At 47.2% G+C, this 24,368-nt stretch overlaps 1 protein-coding gene across 1 annotated transcript in view; it reads left to right on the forward strand.

Moving 5' to 3' along the window:
• exd3 (exonuclease 3'-5' domain containing 3) overlaps nucleotides 1-17,236 on the forward strand; it is a 36,531-nt gene extending 19,295 nt beyond the window's left edge. The window contains exons 20-21 of the mRNA XM_030084256.1: nucleotides 15,561-15,627; nucleotides 15,762-17,236. Of these exons, the coding sequence (XP_029940116.1) occupies nucleotides 15,561-15,627; nucleotides 15,762-16,126 (432 nt within the window). The 3' untranslated portion in view covers nucleotides 16,127-17,236. The remainder of the gene's footprint in view (nucleotides 1-15,560; nucleotides 15,628-15,761) is intronic.
• Nucleotides 17,237-24,368: the final 7,132 nt, after the last annotated feature.

A 24,368-nucleotide genomic window follows, 5' to 3' on the forward strand; every position in this document is an offset into this window, starting at 1 on the left:
ATGTGTGTCAGAACTCTTATGAATACCTATGTGCATGTTTAGAAGTAGAGTCACACAAACGGAATTAATATCGTTTTAAACTGTTTTCACTCCTGTTACCATGGACGAGGATGTGCTTCTGATGGTGACCAAAAGAAAAATTGAATAGTTGTAGTTGGTTTTGCTCATGGTCACTTTGAACTCTCTCATGCAGATGCCAAACTAGACGTTACTAGACGTTACCATGACGATCTGAGGAGGGCATGCTCAAGTGGCTCTGACCCATCTCCTCCTAAATACTTGGTGGAGCTTTTTGGACCACCTTTTCCTTTTACTGCTCCATCCCGCTTTAATACTGGCATTGCGAACTCTGATATATCCTGCAGTGTGTGCCAATCTCTTTTTGAAGTCTTTGCTCGATCCTTGTAAATGAAGATTTACGGGAGCTTTTGACATCGTCTTTCACTATGTTTCACAGGTACAATATTCACACAAGCCTTAATAAGTGAAACAAACGGACGTTGTGATGTAGTTGCGTCCACGTTGCACTCACGCTGTACTGAACTTCATCTGAGACCGTTGCTTAAGTGCTGTTCTGTGTGTCTGTTTTGGGGAAGTTTCGTGTTCACACCCACCCTGCCCCAACGTCGTAGATCCCAAAATCCAACCTAGGAGCTGGTGTCAAATCACCCAATTAAAAATTGCCGTAATAGCATGCGTCATTGCCACGGCACCCTGGCAGGTTTTTGATGCGTTCCCTGCTATACTCAGCAATGTCAGTTTGTCCTGCTTAGCCCCCCGTTTGGCCTGCTGATTTTCCATCTCCCCTGCTCTTCCAAAGTTCTCACCCTGCCTCCCCGCTCCGCTCCACTCCCAGTCTCACTCTCCGTTTCAGATTAGCCAAGGCGAGGAATCCGGTGCAGCCGGCAGCTGGAATGTCCTGTTTGTCTTGCTCTGTTTGTGTGTGTGACTGCATGTGTGAGTGTGAAGTTGGTGAGGCTGGTGCTGTTTTTTTATTTTGATGTGTTCCATTGTCTAAGAGCCAAGCTGCTTCCTGCCTCTGCACCCACCCCCCCCCCCCCCCCCCTCCACCCCCACCCTCAAAAAAAGCCTGAGAGAAACACGGAGGATGAAAAAGAAAGCGGGAGAGAGAAATGGTGAGAAAACAGGACAAGGTGACGGGCAGCGATGGAGAGAGGAAAGAAAGTGAAGTAAGGAGGTGAAAATAGCAAAAAGGTGGAGATAACCAGGAAGAGAGAAATATGAGGCAGGAAGAGATGGAGGGATGGAAATGGGAGGAGAGAGTTGGCGAGGGAGGAAGAGAGGTGAGAAGGAAGGAGAGAGAGCTTCAATAGGGCTTTTCCTCCAAACACCAATACAATGAAGTAGTGCGTAATTTCCCATGTCCCCCCTCCACCCCAACACACACGCAAATACACACCGAGATTCTCATAGGTGATACAGCTCTCCTCCTCGCCGCGTTCGACATGCTATACATGTTGGTCTTTTCTCATGTGTGGTCCGTGTGTGGTCCTGACACCGTGGACCACGCTGATATAAAGGATGGGGAATCATTCAGGAAGAACTAGTAAACAGAGAGATAAAGATAAGAGGAGGAGATGCGGAGGAAGAGGAAGTCTGACAAATCAAACACGACTGCCAATTAAGAAAATGTCAGAGAAGATATGAAAGAAAAGGAAAAAAACCAGTTCCAGATTCCAATGAATTGCACATTGTGTATGTGCTGCGTTTCCCTGTGAAAATGTGGACGTGCATAAATCACCTAGCATGTTTTTGTGCGTGCATGTGTGTGCGCGCGGGCTTGCCGGTTGGTGTGGAGAGCTTTGACGTGGCAGAGCGGAGCATTCCTGCTGGGTGGTGATGTCATGAGAACTAGCTCTCCACTTGCAGACAGACAGCCCTGTTTATGTTCCCCTCCAGAGGAGAAACCACACTGTGTGTGTGTGTGTGTGCATGTGTGTGTGTCTGTGTCTGACTGCGTTATTGGCTCATGGGGGAGGTGGGGAAGCCAAGAGGCACTCGAGAGGGTCTACTTTCCCCTGCCGCTCGGGGAGAGGGAACCACTTACTGATGCCTTCCTCTCAAACATACACAGAGAAAGAGGAAGTTTCTCATGTTTTGCAGAGCACAGTAGCCGCACGGCCAGACTGCGCCGCTGTGAGTGATTGCCCTCTGCTTCCAAATAGTCTCCTAAGGGAGGCGAAATTCTTTGCAGTGTAATAACAAACCCCCGGGTCAGCTAATGACCACAGCGCGACGCAGGGAACTGATCTTATGCCATTAAAACTGCATTCAGACATGCTGTGTTGTGTAACATTAAATGTGCATTTCTTAGGTTAATGAGTCAGACCTACAGCATGCTTCAGGCCTCATGAGATCTGAAGTACATTAAACTACTTGTGGAAGTAGGTCAAATATTTGTTCGCAGCAGCATTGAGAACTTTCGAGTGTGGTTGGAATGCTTTTATTTCACCTTTCAAAGTGTGTGTGCAATTATGTAATCTAGATTAATCCTAAATTCAGTCTCGATCAGTGAAATTGAAATCAAGTAGGTAACTTAAGAAAAATGTTATGAGAACCAGCTCTAGCAGTCATGCTTCGCTCTCCCAGATACTGCTGGTATGATCGTCTTTGTGTCTGTGGTCATGGTTTAATGGTTTCCCTTGCGATAGTGAAATGTGATCTTTGGTCTTTGCAGCTTAGTGAATCATAGATCATTCTCCCACACTCTGCGTGCACCACAACAGAGCAAGCCATCCCAGCGCGTTCAGCCCGCGCTGCCGCACACAACCGGCAGTGATAAAGAACTCTTGTCAGCCGTGCTAATACCTGCCAGTGAGAAATAGCTGAGAGGTTTAAGGTTGTTATTATCACAACTCCGAGGCACACGGGTCCACTTTAGTGGCATGAGCGACTCCTCCGCATGCAGGCCCGGCTTACAAGCTGGCCACACTTGCTCGCCTGTGATATGACAAATGAGCTCCCTCAGCTCTTTTTTTTTTTTGGGGGGGGGGACTTTGATCTGCTTGCCATGACTTCAAGATATGAGGATAATTTGACTGTTTGAAGAAAAATGATGTGAATTGCACAAGTTTCTGAAGAGGCCAACAACATCACAGGCTGAAGACAGAGGCTGTGTTCCGTTCAGCAACTGTTTGAGAACCGTTTTTCTTACACAGTAGTGGCTCTGTGACAGACAGGCAGTCAGTCCACGGTGCCCCCCTCCCTACTTGCTTTTCTCTATTCTCAGCTGGGATCTACTGACCCAAGTCGGAATAATTCCATATAGGAAGTTTTCTCCACACAGTTCAACTTAGCTAAATGAGATGTATGTGATTTAATCCTTCCACACGACTGCGTGAATATGATTCCCCCCCATCAGTGTAGGAAACAGTTTGTGGTTGACAGGTATTTAGCAAGACAGGAGAAGGATTGACACATTGTCATTGAATACGTTTTTCAAGCAAATGATGCTCCTTTTCTCCTTGATGTCTCCTTAATGCTAGGTTACCAGATGCGTAATTTTAGCTACTGTTCAGCTTATGATTGCTATCTCCATGCATGGTGAATGTGTGTGGTCTGTTGTCAGTGCTTTACAGTAACACAGGCGTGAGGGCATTGAAGTTCTGTGATTGTATGGGTCTTCCTGTCTGCTCTTAATGGGTTTGACAAATAAAACAATCTCAGAATCGTAGAGTTATGAAAGGGTGGGTTTGTCGGTTTCTATTTACATTGATATTAATCCCACAGAATAAATTAACTTTATTTATTCTGTTTTTTTCTGTGTAGCAGCGCTACTAAGAATGTCTGTATTCTATTCGAACAAGCTGGGTCGTACGTTCACCTGGTCTGCATTTGACTTCTACTTTTAAATTCTGTTTGGGGGGGGGGGGGAAATGGCTCGCACTTTCACTGGCATGTGAATTTATAGGCATAGAGAACCTCCAAGACCGGAGTTCACTGTCCTGTATCTCTTTACAATGCTAACCGTCTGTCGACCATCTGTGTGTAGATTGATGCTGTGTCAGATCAAGCTCGTGTGTGTGTGTGTGTGTGCTTGCAGTTTCCGAGAAGTAGTTGTGTCAACAATTGAATTTAAACCTCATGGAGACAGAGTTAATCAAAGCTAACCCCCCGCCACCCCACCCAACAGTCTGTGGTTTGTGAACTTAACTGTGTTTTGTAGGAAATTCATGCTTCAGTGATATATTGCTGTTTTGTTCTTACTTTGTCTCTCATGGGCAAAAACCTGGAATGGCATCATTGCAACTGTTTGTTTTCACAGTTCTTCGTAGAGGTCTATGCCGTCTCTGAGCGTTGTTTGAATAAGTGCAGCATGTTCGCTGCTTGTAACCTGCACTTGTGCGCCCCTGGAATTCGAGCTCAGATCGGCCTGAAAACCTTCAGCTGTGTCTTGCAGCGGCTTCTTTGGAAAGCCCGCCGTTTGCGTGATGTGATGTTATCGGGAGGTTAGAAGTTTGTTTGCTTTGGGAGCTCCAGGCTTGGCGGGTGCACACATGCACACATTTTCTCTCGTTTTGTTCTCTCTTTCTCCACTGCTGCTCGCGGAGTCAGATTAAAGTGAAAGTCCTAGCGGGATGGGAATGGTCAGAGGCACACACCCCCTAACCCCCTGGGAGCAAGGAGGTAGAGGACTGGAGAGGTCAGGCTGCTTGGCCTGGGAGAGGCCTGAAAAAGCAACTGGTGGTTGATGGATAAATGGATGTGCATAGATAGATGGATTGATATAAATATAATAATCAAGAGAAAGAGCTACATGTTGATGTGTGGGCCAATCAAAAAGGTGGGAATTACAGATGGAAAACAAACTGACAGGGTCATCTGCAAAGAGAGAATGAAAATTAGACACGTGGGTCAGATATCTTAGACTTTAGGATGTCTTGAAGCCTTGGTGATTATAAATGGAATGGAAAATTTGACCCGTGCTCGGTTTAAAAAAAAAAAAAAAAAAAAATGATGATGCACTGCTTGCGTCTTTCCCCAATTCCTTCACCTCCCCTGGAAGGACAAGGAAAAGCCCTGTTTCTCATCGGAAACGCATCCCAGCCTTTTAGCTGAAACCACGCAGGCCGAGGACTTTGTTTGCTTTTCTCTGTTTGTGTGTGTACTTTTGGGAACATCAAGCTTTGTCTTTGGACAAAAAAATCCAACTGATTCTCAGTATGTCTGACGTAGAGATGCAGGGTTTTGTCTGAAAGTGCAGCAACATAACACTTGATTTCATCACTATATCAGAATAAAACATGGTTTTCTGTCATCATCGTCTTGCATTGAGGAACGTTGTGACACTTTAGAACTTGATGTAAGATCCCTGAATAACTTAGCCTTTCCCTTTAAGTGCTTCAGTTCATTTGAGTACTCCAATACTTTTGCTTTATATGAATACAGTAACTTTCACTCGTTGCTTATTTAAAGCTCTTGGATACCAACCATTCCAGACGCCTCGTTCATTCATAAGGCAGAGTGCTGGCCTTTGCACGTGTGTGTGTGACTGTGGGTGTGCCTGGGTGTGTGATGGTGCAATGTCACTGATCTGTTTGGGTGTGTGTATTTGTGGTTTGGGCTCAGCCATTGTTGCGTGGGACTCTGCTTTTGACTGTCGCACCGTTAACATTGTCCGCGTATGCGAGTGTGTGTGTGTGTGAGAAGAAGCGCCACCAGCGTGTCCCATCACCTCAAACCAAATCTGCCTCTCTGTTAATTCATTAATGTCACAAGTCGAGCTGCCCAGCACCCCCCTTTGTTGGGGTGAGGTGAGTGCTTGAGTACCTGTCTGTCTGAGTGATCCCATGGACCCACTACGAACACACACACACACACTCTCTCTCTCTCGGAAGGCCTCCTTGGACGCAGGGAGTCCTTTCTTTTCTTTCTTTCCCTCCATTTTCCTGCTGTCTATTTTGGTCAACTGGTGGCCCGTTCCCACAGTGCTGCTGTTCCCATGGTTATCGCCGCGGAGATAGCGAATGGGGGTTGGGGCGGCGGCGGCGGTGGTGGGCTTGACAGAGGGGGAGAGAGACAGCGTTGCTCTGTTCGAAGAGATAGGGGACTATGTGGCTGTAGCAGGGGAGGAGGGAGTGAGGCGGGGTGGTTTGGGGTTGGGGTCAGGGTGGCGGTGGGGGGGCTGGATGAAGAGTATGGGGTTGAGTGTGTGTGTGTGAGAGTGCGAGATGCGTAGCTCTCATCAACATCACAGGTGGCCAGTGTGGATTCAGCCCATATGAACTTGTCAGAATGGGATTATCTGATATATCCGCAAAATTTCTAATTAAGGAGATTATTTGTGTGTATGAGAGCGTATGGCCACACTGGACACGGATGAAGCAGACCTTCCACAGGCTTTGATGTGAACTATTTATAAACCTACCCCACTGCTAGGTGTGACATGTTTGGATGCTTCCTCCTGTAATCGTGAATTTGAGGTGGGGTGCAAAAATAGAGGTGGTAAAGGAAGTAAAAGGGGAAGGGGGTTAGGAACTGGGAGATGGTTTGGGGGGGTGACAAGGGCCAGCGAAAGGAGAGAGAGCAAGCGAGCATGGTAGCGCAGGAGGGGGGGGAGAGGGGAGCGCGGGGCTCAGAAAGAGGGACGGATTCAGTTCCCACACTTCTAATTACTGTGTCACTGGAGACTGAAAGGGGACTGCCCCTGGCCCTAGGGAATTTGCCGGGGCCGGTCGCAGAGAGGGTGCAGTGGAGGAGGGAGGGAAGGGGGGGAACAGGGGAGTGGGGGAAAGGGAAGGAATGGTGAAATTACAAGAAGACTGCACAACCCGGGAACTCTCTCCATCCTCCTTTCTCTTTGGTCTTACCTCACTGCCTTCACACCAGAGGTGAACCCCTTCACCGCCAGCGCTCCTCACCCCTCCTTTACTAACCACATGCCCCAACCTCTCACCTCCGACCCACTTCTGCTTAACCCTTCCTTACCCTCCTCCACATCAGTCCACTCTTTCCCTTTGGCCTTTGTTCACCATCGTGTACCGCTTCCTTTTTTACCCCCACACCCTCTTTTTTTAACCTCCCCCTCTCCACCTCTCTGCTTTCCAATGCTGTGTGCCTCTCCTGTGTGTCCTGTTGACATGAACAAGGCTCCCAGAGACACTTTGAAGTGAGTTTGAATTCACAGACCCACACACGCACTGGCGTCTTATCCCGTATCATTATTGCCACTTAACCTCAAGCCCTTTCCCTCTTTTATTTGCCTTTATCTCACTCTCCCATAGCCTGTCCACTGCGAGCTGTGTGTGTCCTGATAATATCCATATGATGACCCTGATTGATGTGTGAATCGGTCTGCTTTGGCCTGCAAGCCCTGCAGAGTTTGAAACAGTAATTATGTGCTAGCTGGCTTGGCTGAGGTGTCCCTTGGCGTCGATATGGGGCAAATGGCAGTGAGTTACTCCGACGCCATCGTGGACCTTTCGAAGTTCGGCATCAATGACCACGTTTACATGGGCCCAAAAACCCTCTGTATAATTGGATTGTAAATGTGTCATATAAACACCTGAGTGGCTCCGCTTCACTTGGAGCGGATTAGATTTCGGATCCGATTGCACGAGGTAGTCTGCGCCGATCGATAATCCGCTCCATGCCGGTACGGTGTTTTGGATTAACTGGTTCCCATGTTAACGAGTGATGGATTTCTGTAAATACATGCTGGTAACAGCAGATGTTAAAGTAGGACTCACAAAAGACTCCAAACTTATAAATGCATTGTAACTGTAGATAACCAACGTTCGCTAGAAGGACTACAGGTTTCAGTCGGGTTTCCGTGAGACTTTGTGTGCATGTCCGTTTGGGAGGACGCCGTATAATCCACTTCACCCAGGGGCACACTTCGACAGTGATGGAAACGAACATCCAACAGTTTCCAAGCAAATCAAGTTTTATCTCGTGTGTATAGAGATCACACTGGAAAAGCCCGGTATGGGGGAATGGTGTAGTGGAGCAGACGAATCGCAGCCTCTGCAGTCTGCACTGCTTCGACATGTAGTTACAAATTTGTGGATATGCATGTCAGGCTCTGCGGGGAAGATTAACAGCGATTCACAGGGTTTGTGTCGCAATACTGTTGATTTATGGCCCCCGGGTCTTCTGCGGTTGATTGGCCAACCAGACAAAATTCTGCTGAATTTTGCACATGTTTAATGTGAGACTGTCTGCGCTGTGAAAACCACAGACGGGTACATTGGCTAACAGCCCAATTTTGAAAAGTTAGTTAATTTGGAAAAAAAGGGGAAAACTTGAATTCATTTTACTTTCGTGCCCCCCCCCCCCAAAAAAAAAAAAAAACAAACACCTGAGTGACTTGGGAAAAAAGATGTTTGATTGTATTTGCTGTACAAACTAGAAAACACGTCATGTTGTCTTGCTGTATTTGGGCAGCATCAGTCAAAACCTGCTTCAAATTAGTAGGAATCTGCTCTTCATCAGTCACGGCTTTTATGTGATTGGTGTTGATTGTGTTTTGTTGTTGTTTTCAAGGATGATTTCTCAGTATTTTAATGCCCTCTGTGTTTCTTGGTAGTCTTTCAGTGATGAATCATTAAGGTGTGGGGTGACAAATCCTGGCACACGGCCTCCACTCCAAATCGGTGCATGCACACGTTTGTGTATATTCAGTCTGCAAGTTTCACCCATGCAGAACTCTTTGAAGAAATGAGAAAAACACGCAGAATGAGAATTTAATCTTGACTTATGGGCTTCTGTCATGTCTTTGCTGTCAGGCTCTCACGTCGGATTACGCAAGGTTCCCCTCTGAAATCAGTGGGCCGGCATGTGAAGTCATTTTGCTGGGACCTCACTCTGACATTCACACCTCCTTCTGTCAAAGAGCCATGTGAGAGAGTCCGAGACCCGCCGTTCCCTCACAGCTCGCGATGAGAGAGCGGACCAGACCAGCAGCAGCCACCACTGTCAATATTTACAGTCCTAGATGAATCACTCTGCATTACAATAACATTCCCTGCGTGCCTCGGCATCAGGAAGAGATTAGAAAAAAAGGAAAAGTGAGAGGAGGCTGGGGGGTGGGGGGTGGGAAGGTGAAATATGCGCCAGCAGCGATAAACGTTGACCAAAGGAATCTGCCGGTGGCTCTCCCATGACGAGGCATTGTATGTGTGCAGATGTAGCTCAGGTTTGATGGATCCGGTGGGTGGAATTTCAGTTTGAGTGTGTGTGGGTGTAGTGACAGTTTGAGAACTGTTCGCGCATGTCGAGGAAAGCTGCGGATGTCGTAACGTCAGGTCGCCTGAGTGCAATGAGGGCATGAGCCAAATAAGCGGATTTGACAGTTTTGATCTTGGGGGGGGAAAGAAAACACAAATGTCCCATCTGAGACAAATGTTAAAGAGAGCAGGAGGACATTTGAAGCTCCAAATCTGGTCCAGAAAGCCAAATGTCAGCCGACTGTTGTGTGGTTGCCTTTTTTTTTTTTTTTTTTTTCCCTTCTTCTTCATTTGAGAGAACCAAGTGACTTTATTGCCCACATGATGGGACCACAAAAGCCTCCATTTGTGGGACCTGGGCAATTGTGCAACAATCAAAGGAAAACAAGCAGAAACCCAAAATGTGTCAAAGGACGCACTGCGATTCCCACAGGATTTCGTGAGTGTGTGTGTGGTGGCTGGACGTCACTTGGGCTTGAACATGTGGCCGTCGCATGCTGTACAATCCACGTGCACTCTCTGTTAGTAGAAATATTGTGTTGGGACGTATTGTAGGCTGCTTCAATCAGGACAGTTAATGGGAAAACTGGTCAGTCTTTCATTGTTAATTAGCCTTTTCTGGTGTTGCCGTTATGCTTCTAAGCCAGTTGTATTTAATGGCTGCTAGTTTGTAAGTCTGTGTAATGTGTACCTCTCTTGGGGCCCCTGAGGGTGTCCAAGAAAATGGTAAATGCCTTGTTTGATTTAAATTTAAATGCGTCAGTCTGGTGCTCTGATGCACAGGCTGGGTTTAACAAACACAATGAAGTTTCTGTTATTTTTAGAATTACAAAGACACTTTAAATTCATTAAGAACTGCGGCGAGACGACGTAGACAATGGTTTGCCACCACAATCTCGGTAATTAAAGGGGAAACGCTGCGACACGCGAAACCTGCAATTATTTAGTAATTGAGAAGCTGCGACCTGTAAAATGTGTGCAATAAGTTTGTTGAACATTTGCAGCAACTTTCAGCTGCGACTTCAAATATTTAGCGTTTTAATTTCAAGGCCTCTAAAGAAGGAACATCTGAATAGAGACCGGCTGAAGGGTTTAATCCAGCTTTATGTTTTTAAGATGGTGTTTTCATCCCTCTTCAAAACTCATTGCCCAGTGAGCAGCATTGTTAACCGACCTTTTCAGCTCCTTGTTTTCCTGAGCTGTTTGGCTTAGGCCGGCCCCAGCTATCTGGCGTCTGAAGAGAGAGAGAAAGAAGGAAAAGAAGCACTTGGGGAAGGAGAGAAAGAAATGGGTTAGAGGTGATAGACAACCAGAGGAGGAAAAAAAAATGCAGGGAAATATAAGTAGAGACTGGAAGGGGGTTGATGGCGCTTGGAGGAGAGAAGACATCAGCTGAACTGCACAGGGAGGGAGCGATGGAGGTCGAGGTTGAAGGTTGAGTGTGTAAAAAACAGAATGGACGAGCTGTGCCAAGCCAGGAGAAAGCATTAGGGCTATTTGTGTGACGGCGAGACTGTTATCTGCTCGACTCCAGACTATTATCTTCTTCATTACCCCTTTTAGTGGGCACAAATAAAGGCAGGCCGAAGGAGGAGGGGAGGGGAGAAAAGGCAGAAATGTTGAGGGCAGGAGGAGGTGGATGAGAAACTGGTCAAAAGTGTGAAACGGTGTTGACAAGAAAGAAGCAAGCTGATTGAGCAGGAATTACACAGAATGAGGGAGATTACATCTTAAACCAAACCACGCCAAGGCCGTGAATGACAGAGAGCACAGGGTTTGACTTTTCTTGTGAGTTTTCAATTAATCACAGCCACTAAATTAATATTCATGCATACATAGTCTTTATAGGACAGGAAATATTTTAATTTTAAAGCACGAAATGAGTTTCTGCTGGAAACTGTGAACATACTTTTAAGAAATCATGGCTGCGTCCAGCACAGTTTAAAAGCCTCCATCTACAATGGTATAGCTTTATTTTAAACTCATTGCAACGTCAATGCTGCTTAATATTTTCAAGTTTTGTTTGAATGTAGGCTGCTTTGTGCACTGTCTTTTAATTTTTTTTTAATGGAAAATATTCCAAACCCCACTCTCCATGTTCTACAGCAACAGCACTCTATAGTAAGAGTCTTCTGGATGCTCAGACCTTTCTCACATTACCAGAACTGGCAAGCTACTGTAGCACCACGCAACAAAAGGAAAACATTTCACTGAGAAAATGACAGACGCTGCCCTCCTCAGTTCCCATTTGCTTCCTGTTTAGTTAAAAAGGTGTCTGAGAACATCGTACTAATTGCCAGGATATGCAGTAGTCGGTGAAGTGCGCTCCTGGGAAAATCAGGAACAACACGATGGGACTTTTGTAATTTGCACTCCATGCAGGTAAAATGATTGGGTGCATCATGAGTCAGGGATGGGCAAGGCTTTCATGTGAGTTTTTACATCTTTCGCATGCCTCTGCGGTGTGTGCCACTTCGCATTTGTGTGTGTGCGTGCGTGCGTGCGCGGTGAGTCAGAGGAAGGTGTGTGTGATGTCAAGTTCAGACAGGCTCTGCCGTGGTCCAAGTTCAGGTTGCCGTCAGGTGGTAGTGGTTAGTTAGCAGAGCTGGTAATTACCTCAGACTGTCGGCCTGAGACGCTGGCCAGATACCCTCAGGATACTGTGGGAAAGTACATTTAGTAGGTCAGCACAGCCCCCCCCCCCCCCCCCCCCCCCCCACACACACACACACACACACACACACACACACACACACCACACACACACACACACACACACACACACACACACGCTCATCTAAGAGCTGAAAAGTGACCTTTTACTCCAGGTGTTTAAACACTCTGTGCACGTCAAGAATTTATGATGACAGCGTCCACCAGGCCGATGTGAAGCGTATTAAGATAGCAGCACATCGCCAAAGACACAGCCGGTGTGGCAGTGCCTGCAGAATGTGTCAGTTTGTGAGATTGTGGTCAGAAAAACAAGATTTTTGTGGCAAGAGAAAGTGTCTCTACTTTTGAGTTAATTGCTGTAATTAGAGGATGACAATGCAGCAGAGGATCTGATTTGACTCCTAAATACTTTGCAGTGACATGTTTTTTACTCTTGGTTAACCCACTTTTTTCAGTACATTTTGATAAGTCGTGTGGTTTCACACTTCATTTGGGCTCGCGGCATCAAATGTCTAAAGTGTTTTATGTCTAAAAGGATGATTGGGAGAAAAATATCAGTTTTTCCAAAAATACAAGGGAGTCCGGAAACCAATCCCCTCATAATTTCCACCCGTGTCGTCAGACTTTGTCTGCTTTTACAACCATGTTGAGCAGATATTTTCACTCTTTCTAAATGTCCCGGCTCAAGCTATCATCGTGTAGATATATCAGGACAAAGATTTAATCATAACACTGTCTGGCTAAGAGGTGAATGAGCTAAACCGAGCTGTGGGAACGCTGCAGGGACTTAGTTTGTTTTTACATCAACAGTAGGTAACTTTGGTTGATTGTAATTTAGCCCAATTATTAAAAAGATGGTTTCAGTTTGTGAAAATTATCTTTATCTACAGAATGGGTAGAAATTAAACTGTTGATCACCAGAATTTATTTTTTAATCGGAGGGCGCAATTCAAGGATTGATACCGAAAGGATGCCTTTTTGGTTAGTGAGCTGAAAGTATTCTGTTTCCTTCTATCATTCTGGGAAAGACAGAATGAAAACACTGAACTTTACTGCAGTTTTGTGTCACGTGTCTTTCTGAAAGAGGGCATCTGAATCGCTGAACATAGCCTGAAGAACAGCATGGGAAGCCACTGCTCTTCAGATCTCCTCGTTTTCTCATTCCTCCAGTTAGTCGTGTCGTCCCTCTTCCACTGAGCGGGCATCGATTTACAGAGATGCACTGTCAGAATGGTTCACATTGTTTTTCCACAAGTAAAAAAAGAAACGTATTTTTGTTTATTGTTTTTCTTAGATGGGATGCTCTAGATTTAGACACAGATGTCTTCAGACAGTGGACCGTGAAGTTTATCAAAATATGTTTGATCATGAAATTTACATCGCGATGGAAAAGGAACCTTTTTTGTTTTGTTTTTGTTTTTTTTCCAAACGGTAAGCAAAAGATCCGTTCATGCTTCCCTCGCACTCTTCTTCTCTCCATTTCCCACGCTGCCCCCTTACCTGACTTACCACGATTTGAATCAAATCAGCAGTGCCCAATTGGCTGGTCCGACCATGTGACCTACATCGGCCATAAAAGCACCGCCTTCTGAGATCAGTTTAGGATTTTCCCATGGGAGCTGCCCACAGAGCCAGCGCAGTGTGTTTGAGCACGTTAGGGGGGGAAAAAAAAAAAAATCCCCCGCTCTCCCCCACCTCCTTTTTTCTCACCCCCCTCACTTTCCTACCTCCTCCTCACTATCCCCCCCTCTTTTTTTTTTTTTTTCCACCATCTCCCATCCTTTGAAACACAGTATCACACTTTAGATAGCTTTTGTTGTCACGGCAAGGAGCGTTCAGAGTGTGAGAACGCAGGAGGTTCCCTGAAGGAAACTCCGAGAGAGCAAAAGGACAGAGCGAGCGAGACAATGCGGCAACCGCCTGAAACTTTGCAGAGTTAGATTAAAAAAAAAAAAAGAAAAAATGCCAACACTGTGAAATGCTTTGGGACGTTGGGCTGGTTTGAATTGGGTGTTGAGGCCCTCCTGCAAGCTCTGAATTGTCGTTGGGGGGGGGGGGGGGGGGACGGGACGGTTGAACACCTTCTTGAAGCTCCCCTTTTTATTTTTCACTTCTACAAATGTGTAAAACAGGCACCGTTTGTCTCACTCGGGGAAGTTTTGTGGCTTTGCACCGAGAGGAGAGCGGTGCAGCAAACGTGACGTCGGCGTCGATTCTCAAGAAATGTCAAAGCAGGTGACCGGCGTGCACGTAATTGGAGCCGCTTGAGGAACTCGGACGCGCACCAGGTTGATTTCTGTCCTGGAATTGGGTCAGTGGTGCTTTAAAGCTCCGCGGGAGGCAGCTTTGTTTATTACCTTCCCTGTGACAGAAACATGCCCCTGAAATCCTGCACTTAAGTAGAAAAACAAGCGCCGGCCGCTCACAGACATCGCCTGTGTGCAGATCTGCTAATATCTGCGCGTGTGTGTTTAATTTACATCAGTCACCCTCCTTTCGCTTGCTGCCTGGTGGATTTCTGCTGGATCATTGCTCTTGTACCTAAGTGTTTGGATTAATTGTGGAGTTATTTCCATGCAGGTTGCGTGTGTGCCCGCCTGTCCGTGGCTTAGCCCTGAAAGTTCAGAGCAGGTTCTGGCTTGCTCAACTCTGGGAAACTTTGAGCTGAGCAAATAGCTCGCTGTGTTTTCCTGGCGGCGGCCGCGCTCGTATGTGTGAGCCATGTGTACGAGCCTGTGTGCGATTGTATGCTTGTGGTTTATGCACAGTGTTGTGTAGCCCTGTGCAAATTGTAAAGTATTTTCTCCCTGTGGTTTTTTTTTTTCTGTGCGTGTTTGTTTGAGGACAACCATGTCAATGTGCTGAAGGAGAGATGAGCTTCATTCCCACAGTCGAGGCAGGAGATTACACCTCTGCTATTCCCACACCTCCGCCGTCTCTGTCGCCACTTTCCCCAGTCTTGACCTCCGTCACCACAGAGACGGACGCCGCTGCTCTGCATGAACACACAGAGGAGAACGCTCACTTTTCTGTCAGCTGCATTAATCCTCCCAATTTATTTTTTGATTTTTGTCCCCCCCCCCCAAAGTGGAGACGAACCTCACGCTAGCCAAGGATCTGGGACTTGATTTACTGTGCACCTTTAAAGTGGAATGCCGTTTGCTGGGTGGAGCTCAGGTGTATTGACGGGGTTTTTAGCACCGACGCGCCGTCAGGACGGCTCACAGACAAGTGTGTGTGCTCACGTTAGGGGCCGGCAAACAAGAGCTCACTAATGTCCTCAGCGGAGAGACCTTCACCACGGAGGAGGACAAGGCAGCACGGACATGTGAACATTACCGAGGCGTCGACGCCGTCTGAACGCTCGCTCACACCAATCCCATCCCTCCGTGACACTCGGGCCCTTTTCACACCAAAGCAGCAACCTGGGAAAAATGTGCCTCTGCTGTCGGTGTGAATGGGTCACACCAGCTGCCGGGCTGAAGCAGCCCCACTTTTATCTGTCTTAACTAGTTTGTACAGTGAGGCCTGATCACTGCCGGCGCTAAGTGACATGCAGTGATGTGGCAAAGCCCAGTGTCAAGTTAGACTGTCATGTATCTGAAAATGTTAGAGCAGTGAGATTATTTCTCTCTTCCAGCACTTTTGATGAACGACTGCACTTCTTCTGATTCATCTGCTGTGTTCTGCTCTCTGCAGGCATGTAACAGCGACGAGTACGTTTCTATTCCACAAGAACACATGACCAGGATGCTCAAAGAGAAAGGTGCATTCACATCTTTTTTGTTGTCGATTTGTCTTTATGTGGTTCACACCTCATGATACGAAGCTGTGTTTCAAGATTTATCCACACGCCACAAAATGCTTCTTTCTGCTAAAGCAGTGATGTTTGCCTTGTAGGGTTTCTGCCGGAGCAGGACGACACGCTGCGGGAGTCCGACCAGCAGGAGGACGAGAACCTCGGCCCCTCCGTTAGCCCCGCCCTCCCCAGGTACGCCCTTCGGTGCCGCTGGGCCTCCCTCTTGGAGCTGGACCCCGACACGCTGTCCTTCCCGGGTGGGGCGCCCATCCAGCTCCACACCGTGCCCCCCGGACTGCTGCCCAGGATCCCGCTGTTTTACGTCTGCACCAGATGCGGCAAGGTGTTCTGGGAGGGCTCGCACTTCGGCCGCGTCTTCTCCATGTTTCAGGAAGTCTTGCAGGTGACGGACAGAGACGATGAAACCGCCGCCGAGCCCGCCGCCGCTGCGGCTCAGCAAAACTGACCACACACACACACAAATACGCCAAACAGCTGATTTATCGAAATCCTCCAACAAGTTCTGAGAAAAATGATTTAGATTAAAATTAAATGTGAGAGAAGTGTTAGTTTCACGCTATTTGGACACATTGGCATGCATGAATCATTTAGCCCCCCATGAGGATTCGTTGATCAGCCTTTATGGTGTTTGACCAGTGGTGAGAACGTCCAGGAGGAGCGGGAGAAGCTCCCAAATAACAGCGAATCGGCCTAAATGTTACTGCTAATTCATTTATAGGTGAGTTTTTTTTTTTTTTATGTTTTAAGTAAGAGTCACTTTTCTTCATCAATCACAACTCCATGATATGTCAACTTTACACAATCGGTCATTACTGACAAACTTTGTGGGTTTTAAATTTAAGAAATAGCTATTGGGACACATTTTCCGAATCTTAATCAATTATCTTACATCTAGAAGATCATCACTGAGTTTTTCATGGGGGTCTAAATAAAGCAAAAATTGGTGAGATATAATATTATCACTTCTCCACTTTCTACATTTTGGTTGCACTAGTTTTAGTTACGTGGTGCTAATAAGACCAAGTAAAAACACACATCTGCGTCGATCATCAGATTTAACTGTAACTGAGTTCTTTAAAGCGAGGGCAGTGAAGTAACTCATGTTTTTGTTTTTTTTTTTTGTTTTTTTTTGCTGATTATCAGATTTGTTCTGTTTTTTTTTTTTTTTGTTTTGTTTTTTTTTAATGGAAGCAATTTTCAGATGTACACTTTTACACTTTGGGATTTGAATTGGTTGTTTTACACGAGGGGGCAACATATTTAATAATCCAAAGAGCGTTCATGTCGGGATCAAGTTGTGATCGTAACCGTTTCATAGTGTCAGTTGGGATATGTTGAGCTTCGCGTGTCGCGCCGATTCATCGGGAGCATTTTCACTCACTGAGGATTTCTGCGATCGGACTGAGGAGCGTGAACCGTGTTCTTCAACGTGGATTTTTGTTGCACTTTACGTCGTCACATCTGGTGACAGCTGTTTTTTGGTTTTACAAGATTTATCAAACTGGACTTTTTCATTGAGATGACTTTTATACAGTGTTTTATTTTTCTGTTCTAATAAATTTTAACAACAAAGTGTTGTTTTATTCTTTATCTGTGGGAAGTAGTGTGGCTCATGATGGCCAACAGATGTTTTTTTTTTTTTTTTCTTTTTTCTACTAAATGTACATAGCAGATGGCCGGTGACTAAAGGTGGGCAGATTGAGGGGATCATCTGAGCTTTGCTGATGTCTCTCAGGTGTAACATCAGCGCAGGGGTTTCCTACCCTGCAGCTGGTCACAGACGGTAATCATCACATACCTGCACAATCCCTCCACATTTTCTCCTTCAATCCCCAAACCGAGATTGAGTCGATAAGAGGTTGAATCTGGAAAATTGTGCACTTCAAGAAGCCTCGGAAGAAGTGGGTAAATTCATAGCATGTTCATTGCATAAGTCTTTGCTGGGCTTCCAGTGCTGGGAAATGAAATTGCAGATAATTCAGGTTAAAAAGAAAAGAAAAAAGTCACACTGAAGATGTGAACGTCTCAAACTCTCACCCCTGTCACATGTGACATACCGTTCAAGGGTTAATGCTCCGCTGTAGACTTTATGTTGAAGCTGCATCAAACGGGCGAGTTCAAATTGTTTTACAGTCATAAAATGTAGGAATCTCTAACCAAAGCCAGATGCATGTCTAGTTTTATTGATCGTGTAATTTGCATTGAGGGAAAAAAAAAGCCGCAGTGATTTTCAAAGACGGGTCAAAGTGTGAATCACTGAGATCGGCGTGTTTTCAATGAGTGTGTTTGATTTGCAGCAGCTGCAGGATGACCAAGTCAGAGTTTTGTATCTCTGGGCATATCCTGACACTCCAGAACATGCACATTATCGTCCCACTAATAACCACATCACAGCCACGTTGCATTCTTCGAGTGTTTGATGTGCGAGTTGAAATCCGTAAGGCGGCAAGGCGCTTTATCACAACCGATAGAAGGTAAAAGTTGCTTTGGAAAGACTTTGGACCCAAATCAAAATGCCCATGGACGTGTTCTCTGTATCCCCTTACTGCCCAGATGTTTAACTCATTGAAGTCTTTTGGAAGAAATGAACTTTATAACCTTAAATGTTTGTAGGGCTGGAAAGACACAGACGCAGAATGCCAGCATGACTAAACGGTAGCAAATGTTTCTAAAACTAATCAAATGCATATAATTAGTGGAAATATGAACGAGCAAAGTCTGAAGTTGAATCTTTTCTTAAATCAGTGACAAAAAGTTCAAGATTAGCCCCAGCACTTTCCTCTGCAGTGATTTACACCAAACTTTCATGAAAGTGGATGTCCTGCTGCGACTGATGAATGACACTGAACTAACAATTATTGCAACATTATGAACAGAACATGACCTCCGATTACTGTGTTCCAGGTGCCATTAAAGAATGTAATTTTTTTTTTTTTTTTTTTTTAGCCGTTTGCTCCATTTTTACTTTTTGTTGAAGCACAATCAATGGATGCACCCTCAGTCTTTGAGCAAAGATGAAAATAATTTAATTTCCAATGGCATGACAACTCACAAAAACAAGTTTACTGCCTTTTACAGACTTGAAGATCTTTTATTGTGCACCAAAGTATATGTTACGGCTCTTACAAGCTGACAACACAAAGAGTAGAAGGAATTCTTTTCTGGAAAATCATGATGGTGGATGGAAAATGAAAATATTACATTGACAACATTCATCTTGTAAACAGATACCTCCATAGTAATTCACTTAGTTTCTGTTTTCTCAAATATCATTCAGAACAACAGCCCTGCCATAAATTCTGCTTTCACAAAAGTTATATTGTTTTAAAAGACTTTTATTCTGTTTAGTGGAGCAACTAAAGAAAAATCCTTTGTTTTGGGTCGGCTTTGTTCACCATTACTAAAACAGAGTGGCCGTTGTTTCGCTTTGTGGATGTTGAAGAGAGTAGTTTATTCCTATTGGGCAAATGAGGGGGGTGAATATGATCTAAGGACTCTTAAAAAACATGTTTCTTTGTCTCTATTTACAACGTTGTATAATTATGTTTGAGCTGCACATGTGGGCACGGCCATGAAAGGTCTCGCCTCCCTGTTATTTTCACTTCCAGTTTATGCTTTTGTGACACGGAGTGGTAATGGAGTTTGTCGATTCCTCTATCTAAACAAAGCCAACAACGCCACCCCAGGAATTGCACCTGGAGAATTAACTTAGGGCACACAGGTTCGGAACTTTACTGAGAGGCGGAGACTAGTCAGTTGGTTTTGAGAAATTTTATTTACAGAAAGAAAAAAATATGTATGACCATACTTTATTATAACAGTCTCTTTTTAAAAGGCCAAGAATCTAAAATAATGAAGCTTCTTATCACACACACACACACACACACACTTACGGTGAAAAAGGGAACTAGGAGCTGGGGCTCAACCGTGACTGGGAAGGGGGAGAACCAAAGGGGGGTAGAAACCTTAAACTAAGGGAAAAAAACACAAAGACTCAACACAGCAAACCAAAAGAAGGAAGTGCACCACAAACTAAACGGGACGACCACCACCAGGGGGAATCCACCACCACCACCACTTGACTCCACCACCAGCTCCTAGAAAAGAACAAAACAAATATTACAATTTATATAAAGAAAAATGAATTTCAGTCTTCCCACAATGAAGGGGGGGGGGGGGATAAACAGTGTCCCGATTGCGCAGCCTTCCTTCGGCGAGACTGCAGCAGCATACGTCAAACCCTCCCTGTAGTTGAACGAGGCGCTGTCCTAGCGGCGGCCACACTGAGCGCAGGGAGAGGTTACGAGCAGTTCAGGCTGCGACAGGACAAGTCTGCACAGCAGCAAGCAGCAACAGCGGAGTACGAAAGCAACAAGCAACAGATAATTGGCCGCGGAGGATCGAGGCAGGGCAAAACAGCAACACGTCACTTTTGAGCTGAAATGAAGCTCCTCAAAAGGGAGAGGCTCGAGCCGAGAGCTACACCGGTTGCCAGCGATCGTGCCGCGAGAGGCATAGGTCCGCGTCTATGTGCGTGACTGTCCGTGCTGTCGTGAGGCACCGAAGAACACGGAAGTGAAACGCCGGTAGGCGGGCAGATGCGTGACGTCAAAGGGGCAGACCAAGAAACGGCACTTTTATGGATCACCAGCTGGCGCAAGCGGCCAATGAGGGCCCAGGCCCTCAATTGAAATCCCACCTCCAACCACGTAATGCCACATCCATCCCCCCCATTTTGCATCGGCGGCCCGTCGATGCCTCCGAGCAACGAAAAGGAGCTTACGAGCCCTGACGTGATGGCGGTTGGACGACCGGCCTCGGGAGATTAAAGGGATTTTGGTGTTGACCAGCGGTTGGCCGTGTAGACCTACGCAATGATCCGCCAGAAGGAGCAGAAGTGTCAGCAGGATCTTCCACCAGTGGTGGCGCTGCAGAGGAGGTACTCGGGCCACCCTCTGATGGTTCCGGCCTCACCTGAACAGGTGGTGGAGCAACAGTGACCGGCGGGGATGATGGACCCGAAGCTGTTGGCTGTGGAGCCTGCAATCTCAAAAACAAATCACCCTCGAGAGGGGGTTCATCCTCCACTACGGGAACTGCGGGCAAGATTGAGGGACATACGACCGGAGCTGAAGCTGGTGCTTTGTCGCAAACCAGGGCCTTCAGCAGAGAACGATGCACCTTTTTAACTTTGTTCTCTTGACCCACTGGGGCCACAGCGTACACGGTCCCATCCTCAGATGGGATTTGAACAACCACATGGGTCTCCGGACACCACAGGTCATGGGTCTTTTGACGGCCTCTGATGCCGTAATTGCGCAACAGCACAAGCTGGCCCTCCTTAAGAGGGGCTTCTCGCACATGCTGATCATGGTTGGCCTTTCTGCGGGCAGCAGCTAAACGCAACTTCTCTTGCGCTCCGTCAAAGGCCATTTGAAGGCGAGCTTGGTGCTCCCGCACCCACTCATGAATGCTTCCCTCCACCGGGTCTGGCACTTGACCCAGCAGGAAGTCAATCGGAAGACGTGGTTCCTGCCCAAACATTAGGAAAAATGGCGACTCGCCTGTTGACTGGTGAGGAGTCGTATTATACGCGTAGAGCACCTGGGGCAGGCATGAACACCAGTCCCTCTTACGGGACGTGGGCAGTGCACGCAGCAAATTATGAAGCGTCCGGTTGAAACGTTCGCACTGGCCATTGCCAGCAGGATGATACGGCGTAGTGCGAGACTTCACAATCCCATACATGTTGCACAACTGCTGGATGAGTGCACTCTCAAAGTTACGGCCCTGGTCAGAATGGAGGCGTGCAGGGACGCCAAACTTTGCGAACCACTCTGTAACCAGGACCTGTGCCACAGTGGAGGCCAGCTGGTTGCGGGTTGGGACCGCCAAGGTGTACTTGCTGAAGACGTCCGTCATTACCAGAACATTCTCCAAGCCTGCTGGGGTTGGTTCCAGCAAGGTAAAGTCGACCGCCAAAATCTCGTTTGGCTTCGAAGCCAGTAAATGGCCCAGAAAAGCAGGGGCAGTGGGGTTGTTGTCCTTACTGAACTGGCACCGTTCGCACGTCCTACACCACTCGGTGACCTCACGGGTCATACTCGGCCAATAACAGCGGGAACGCAACAAAGCTAAAGTCCTCTCCACTCCTTGGTGCCCGTGTTCCTGATGGACCTGGTTTAAGACCTCCCCAACCAGAGCCCTGGGCAGGAGCACTTGACACAAGGCCCCACCACCATCAGGGCGAAACACCTGCCGATACAACAACCGGCCAAACTCAACAAGCCGATCCCATTGACTGAACAGAACAAGGGCGGGTTGGGAAAGAGTTTTCCGCTCCTCAGGAGTGGGCTTCCGCTGCTGCTTCCAGAAGGGCCAGATCTCCTGAATAACAGGATCAGCCTGCTGTAAGGCATAAAGGTCAGCTGGGGCAAGTGCGGGGAAGACAGTCATCACAGACTGCGTCACCTGAAGCCTGGTAGCTTGCAGCGCTTGCTGCAACGACAAGGGCAAAGGGGTGCCTGGGACATCGAGGGTACTACCCTGGATAGTGGGCCGGGGTTGACGGGACAAGGCATCCGCATTCTTGTTAGACTTTCCTGATCTGTATCTCAGCTCAAAATCAAAGGAAGCTAACTGGGACACCCAGCGTTGCTCAACCGCCCCAAGTTTTGCAGTGGCCAGATGGCTTAACGGATTATTATCAGTGAAGACAACACACTTTTGACCAAGCAAGTATTCCCTAAACTTGTCTGTCATGGCCCACTTGAGGGCCAACAGTTCTAATTTCATAGAACTATAGTTGGACATATTGCGCTCAGGGGGCCTGAGACCACGACTGGCATAGGCAATGGGTCTCACCTTGCCTGCCTGCTCTTGAGAGAGCACCGCCCCCAGGCCGAGGTGACTTGCGTCTACCTCCAAGATGAAGGGCAATGAAAAGTCGGCATACGCGAGGACCGGGGTGCTGATGAGCTTTGCCTTTAGGGCGTCAAAGCTTTCCTGGCAGTCATCACCCCAGAAATCAACACTGCCCAGAGGGGATTTCTTTTTAGACTTCCCAGAATGCTCAGCAACCCTGCGGTGCAATGGGGCAGCCAGTTTCGCGAATCCATCAACAAATCGTCGGTAATAGCTTGCAAACCCCAGAAACGAGCGAAGCTCAGAGACATTGGTGGGGACTGGCCAGTTTGCAACCGCCTCAATTTTCCCAGGGTCGGGGGCCACGCCCTCGCAAGAAATTACATGGCCCAAGTAACTAACTTGACGCTGGAAAAAGCTGCACTTTGCAAGCTTAACTTTCAGCCCTTCATTGTGTAGCCTACCCAACACCTGATCTAGCCTCTCCAGATGCTGTTCAATACTAGACGAAAACACCACAATGTCATCTAGGTAAAGGAGCAACGACTGGCCCTGTTGGTCACCAAAGATTCTTTGCATTAGTCTTTGGAAGGTGCTGGGTGCATTGCATAACCCAAATGGCATACGATTCCATTCGAAAAGGCCGAATGGGGTGCAAAAAGCTGTCTTAGCGCGATCGGCCTCCGTAACTGGAACTTGATTATACCCACTGGCCAAATCCATTGTCGAAAACCAGCAGGCTCCGCTCAGCGAATCAAGGGACTCTTCGATTCGGGGAAGGGGAAACGCGTCCTTCCGTGTCTTGGCATTAAGCTGGCGATAGTCAACGCAGAGACGCAAACTGCCGTCTTTCTTGCGGACTAACACGATAGGGGACGCGTACGGGCTTGAACTCTCCCTGATGATCTGTGCCCTGAGCAACTGGTTAATGTGTTCCTTCACTAGTTCATACTCTGAAGGCGGGATGCGGCGGTATCGCTGCCGCACAGGCACATCATCAAGAAGGGGGATGTCATGAGTGATCAGGTTGGTACACCCCAAATCCTGATCATGAGTAGCAAACACGGAAATATGCTTCCTCAACAAGGACCGCACCTGTTCCTGTTCGCAGGTGGATAGAGCAGACAGGTTTAAGGTGTCGATCGGATCAGGTGCCGGAGCTGCCGATGTCTGAGAAGCAACCGTGACAGTGACTGATGGAAGCTCAGTTACACCGGCAGGGAGACTAACTACATTCACGGTGTCCAATGTGCCCACCAAGGTACGGGGATAAAGGAGGACGTCATTGTCCCCGACGTTCACTACGGGAACAAAAGCCGTTCCTCGAACCACCTGAACCAGGGCCGGCGAGGCCAACAATCCAGCAGGCAAACCCGAGTCCAGCGGTTCAAACAGGACAGTAGTCCCCGAGTACTGTTCAGAGCAAGTAGCTGGTATTATTTTAATTGCACCTGCTGGAACCCGGACTGCCACTTTCCCTCTGACCCTGACTTTACCTGGGTCCTCTCGAAGAGGTCGAACGTCAGCGGCATGACATTTCTGGAAGGCATCCAATAACGGGGTAGGGGACTCAGTGACAGGGGCTGTATCGAACAACGCAGCCCCATACTGTCCAAAGAGCTGTAGATAACACTTACGGAGAACATTCATCCCCAAAACACCAGGAACCTGCGGAGTACCACTGGGAGGGTCTTTAACGACTAACACTCCACAGTGGGGCATCACCGAGCCACAAAGCTCAATCGTCAGCTCCAAATAACCAATATAAGGAATTGCCAGGCCATTGGCCGCTCTTAGCTGTAGCCAATGACAGGCTTTCAAGC

Source organism: Salarias fasciatus, assembly GCF_902148845.1.
Source record: "Salarias fasciatus chromosome 7 unlocalized genomic scaffold, fSalaFa1.1 super_scaffold_4, whole genome shotgun sequence".
In the NCBI taxonomy this organism is placed as follows: domain Eukaryota; kingdom Metazoa; phylum Chordata; class Actinopteri; order Blenniiformes; family Blenniidae; genus Salarias; species Salarias fasciatus.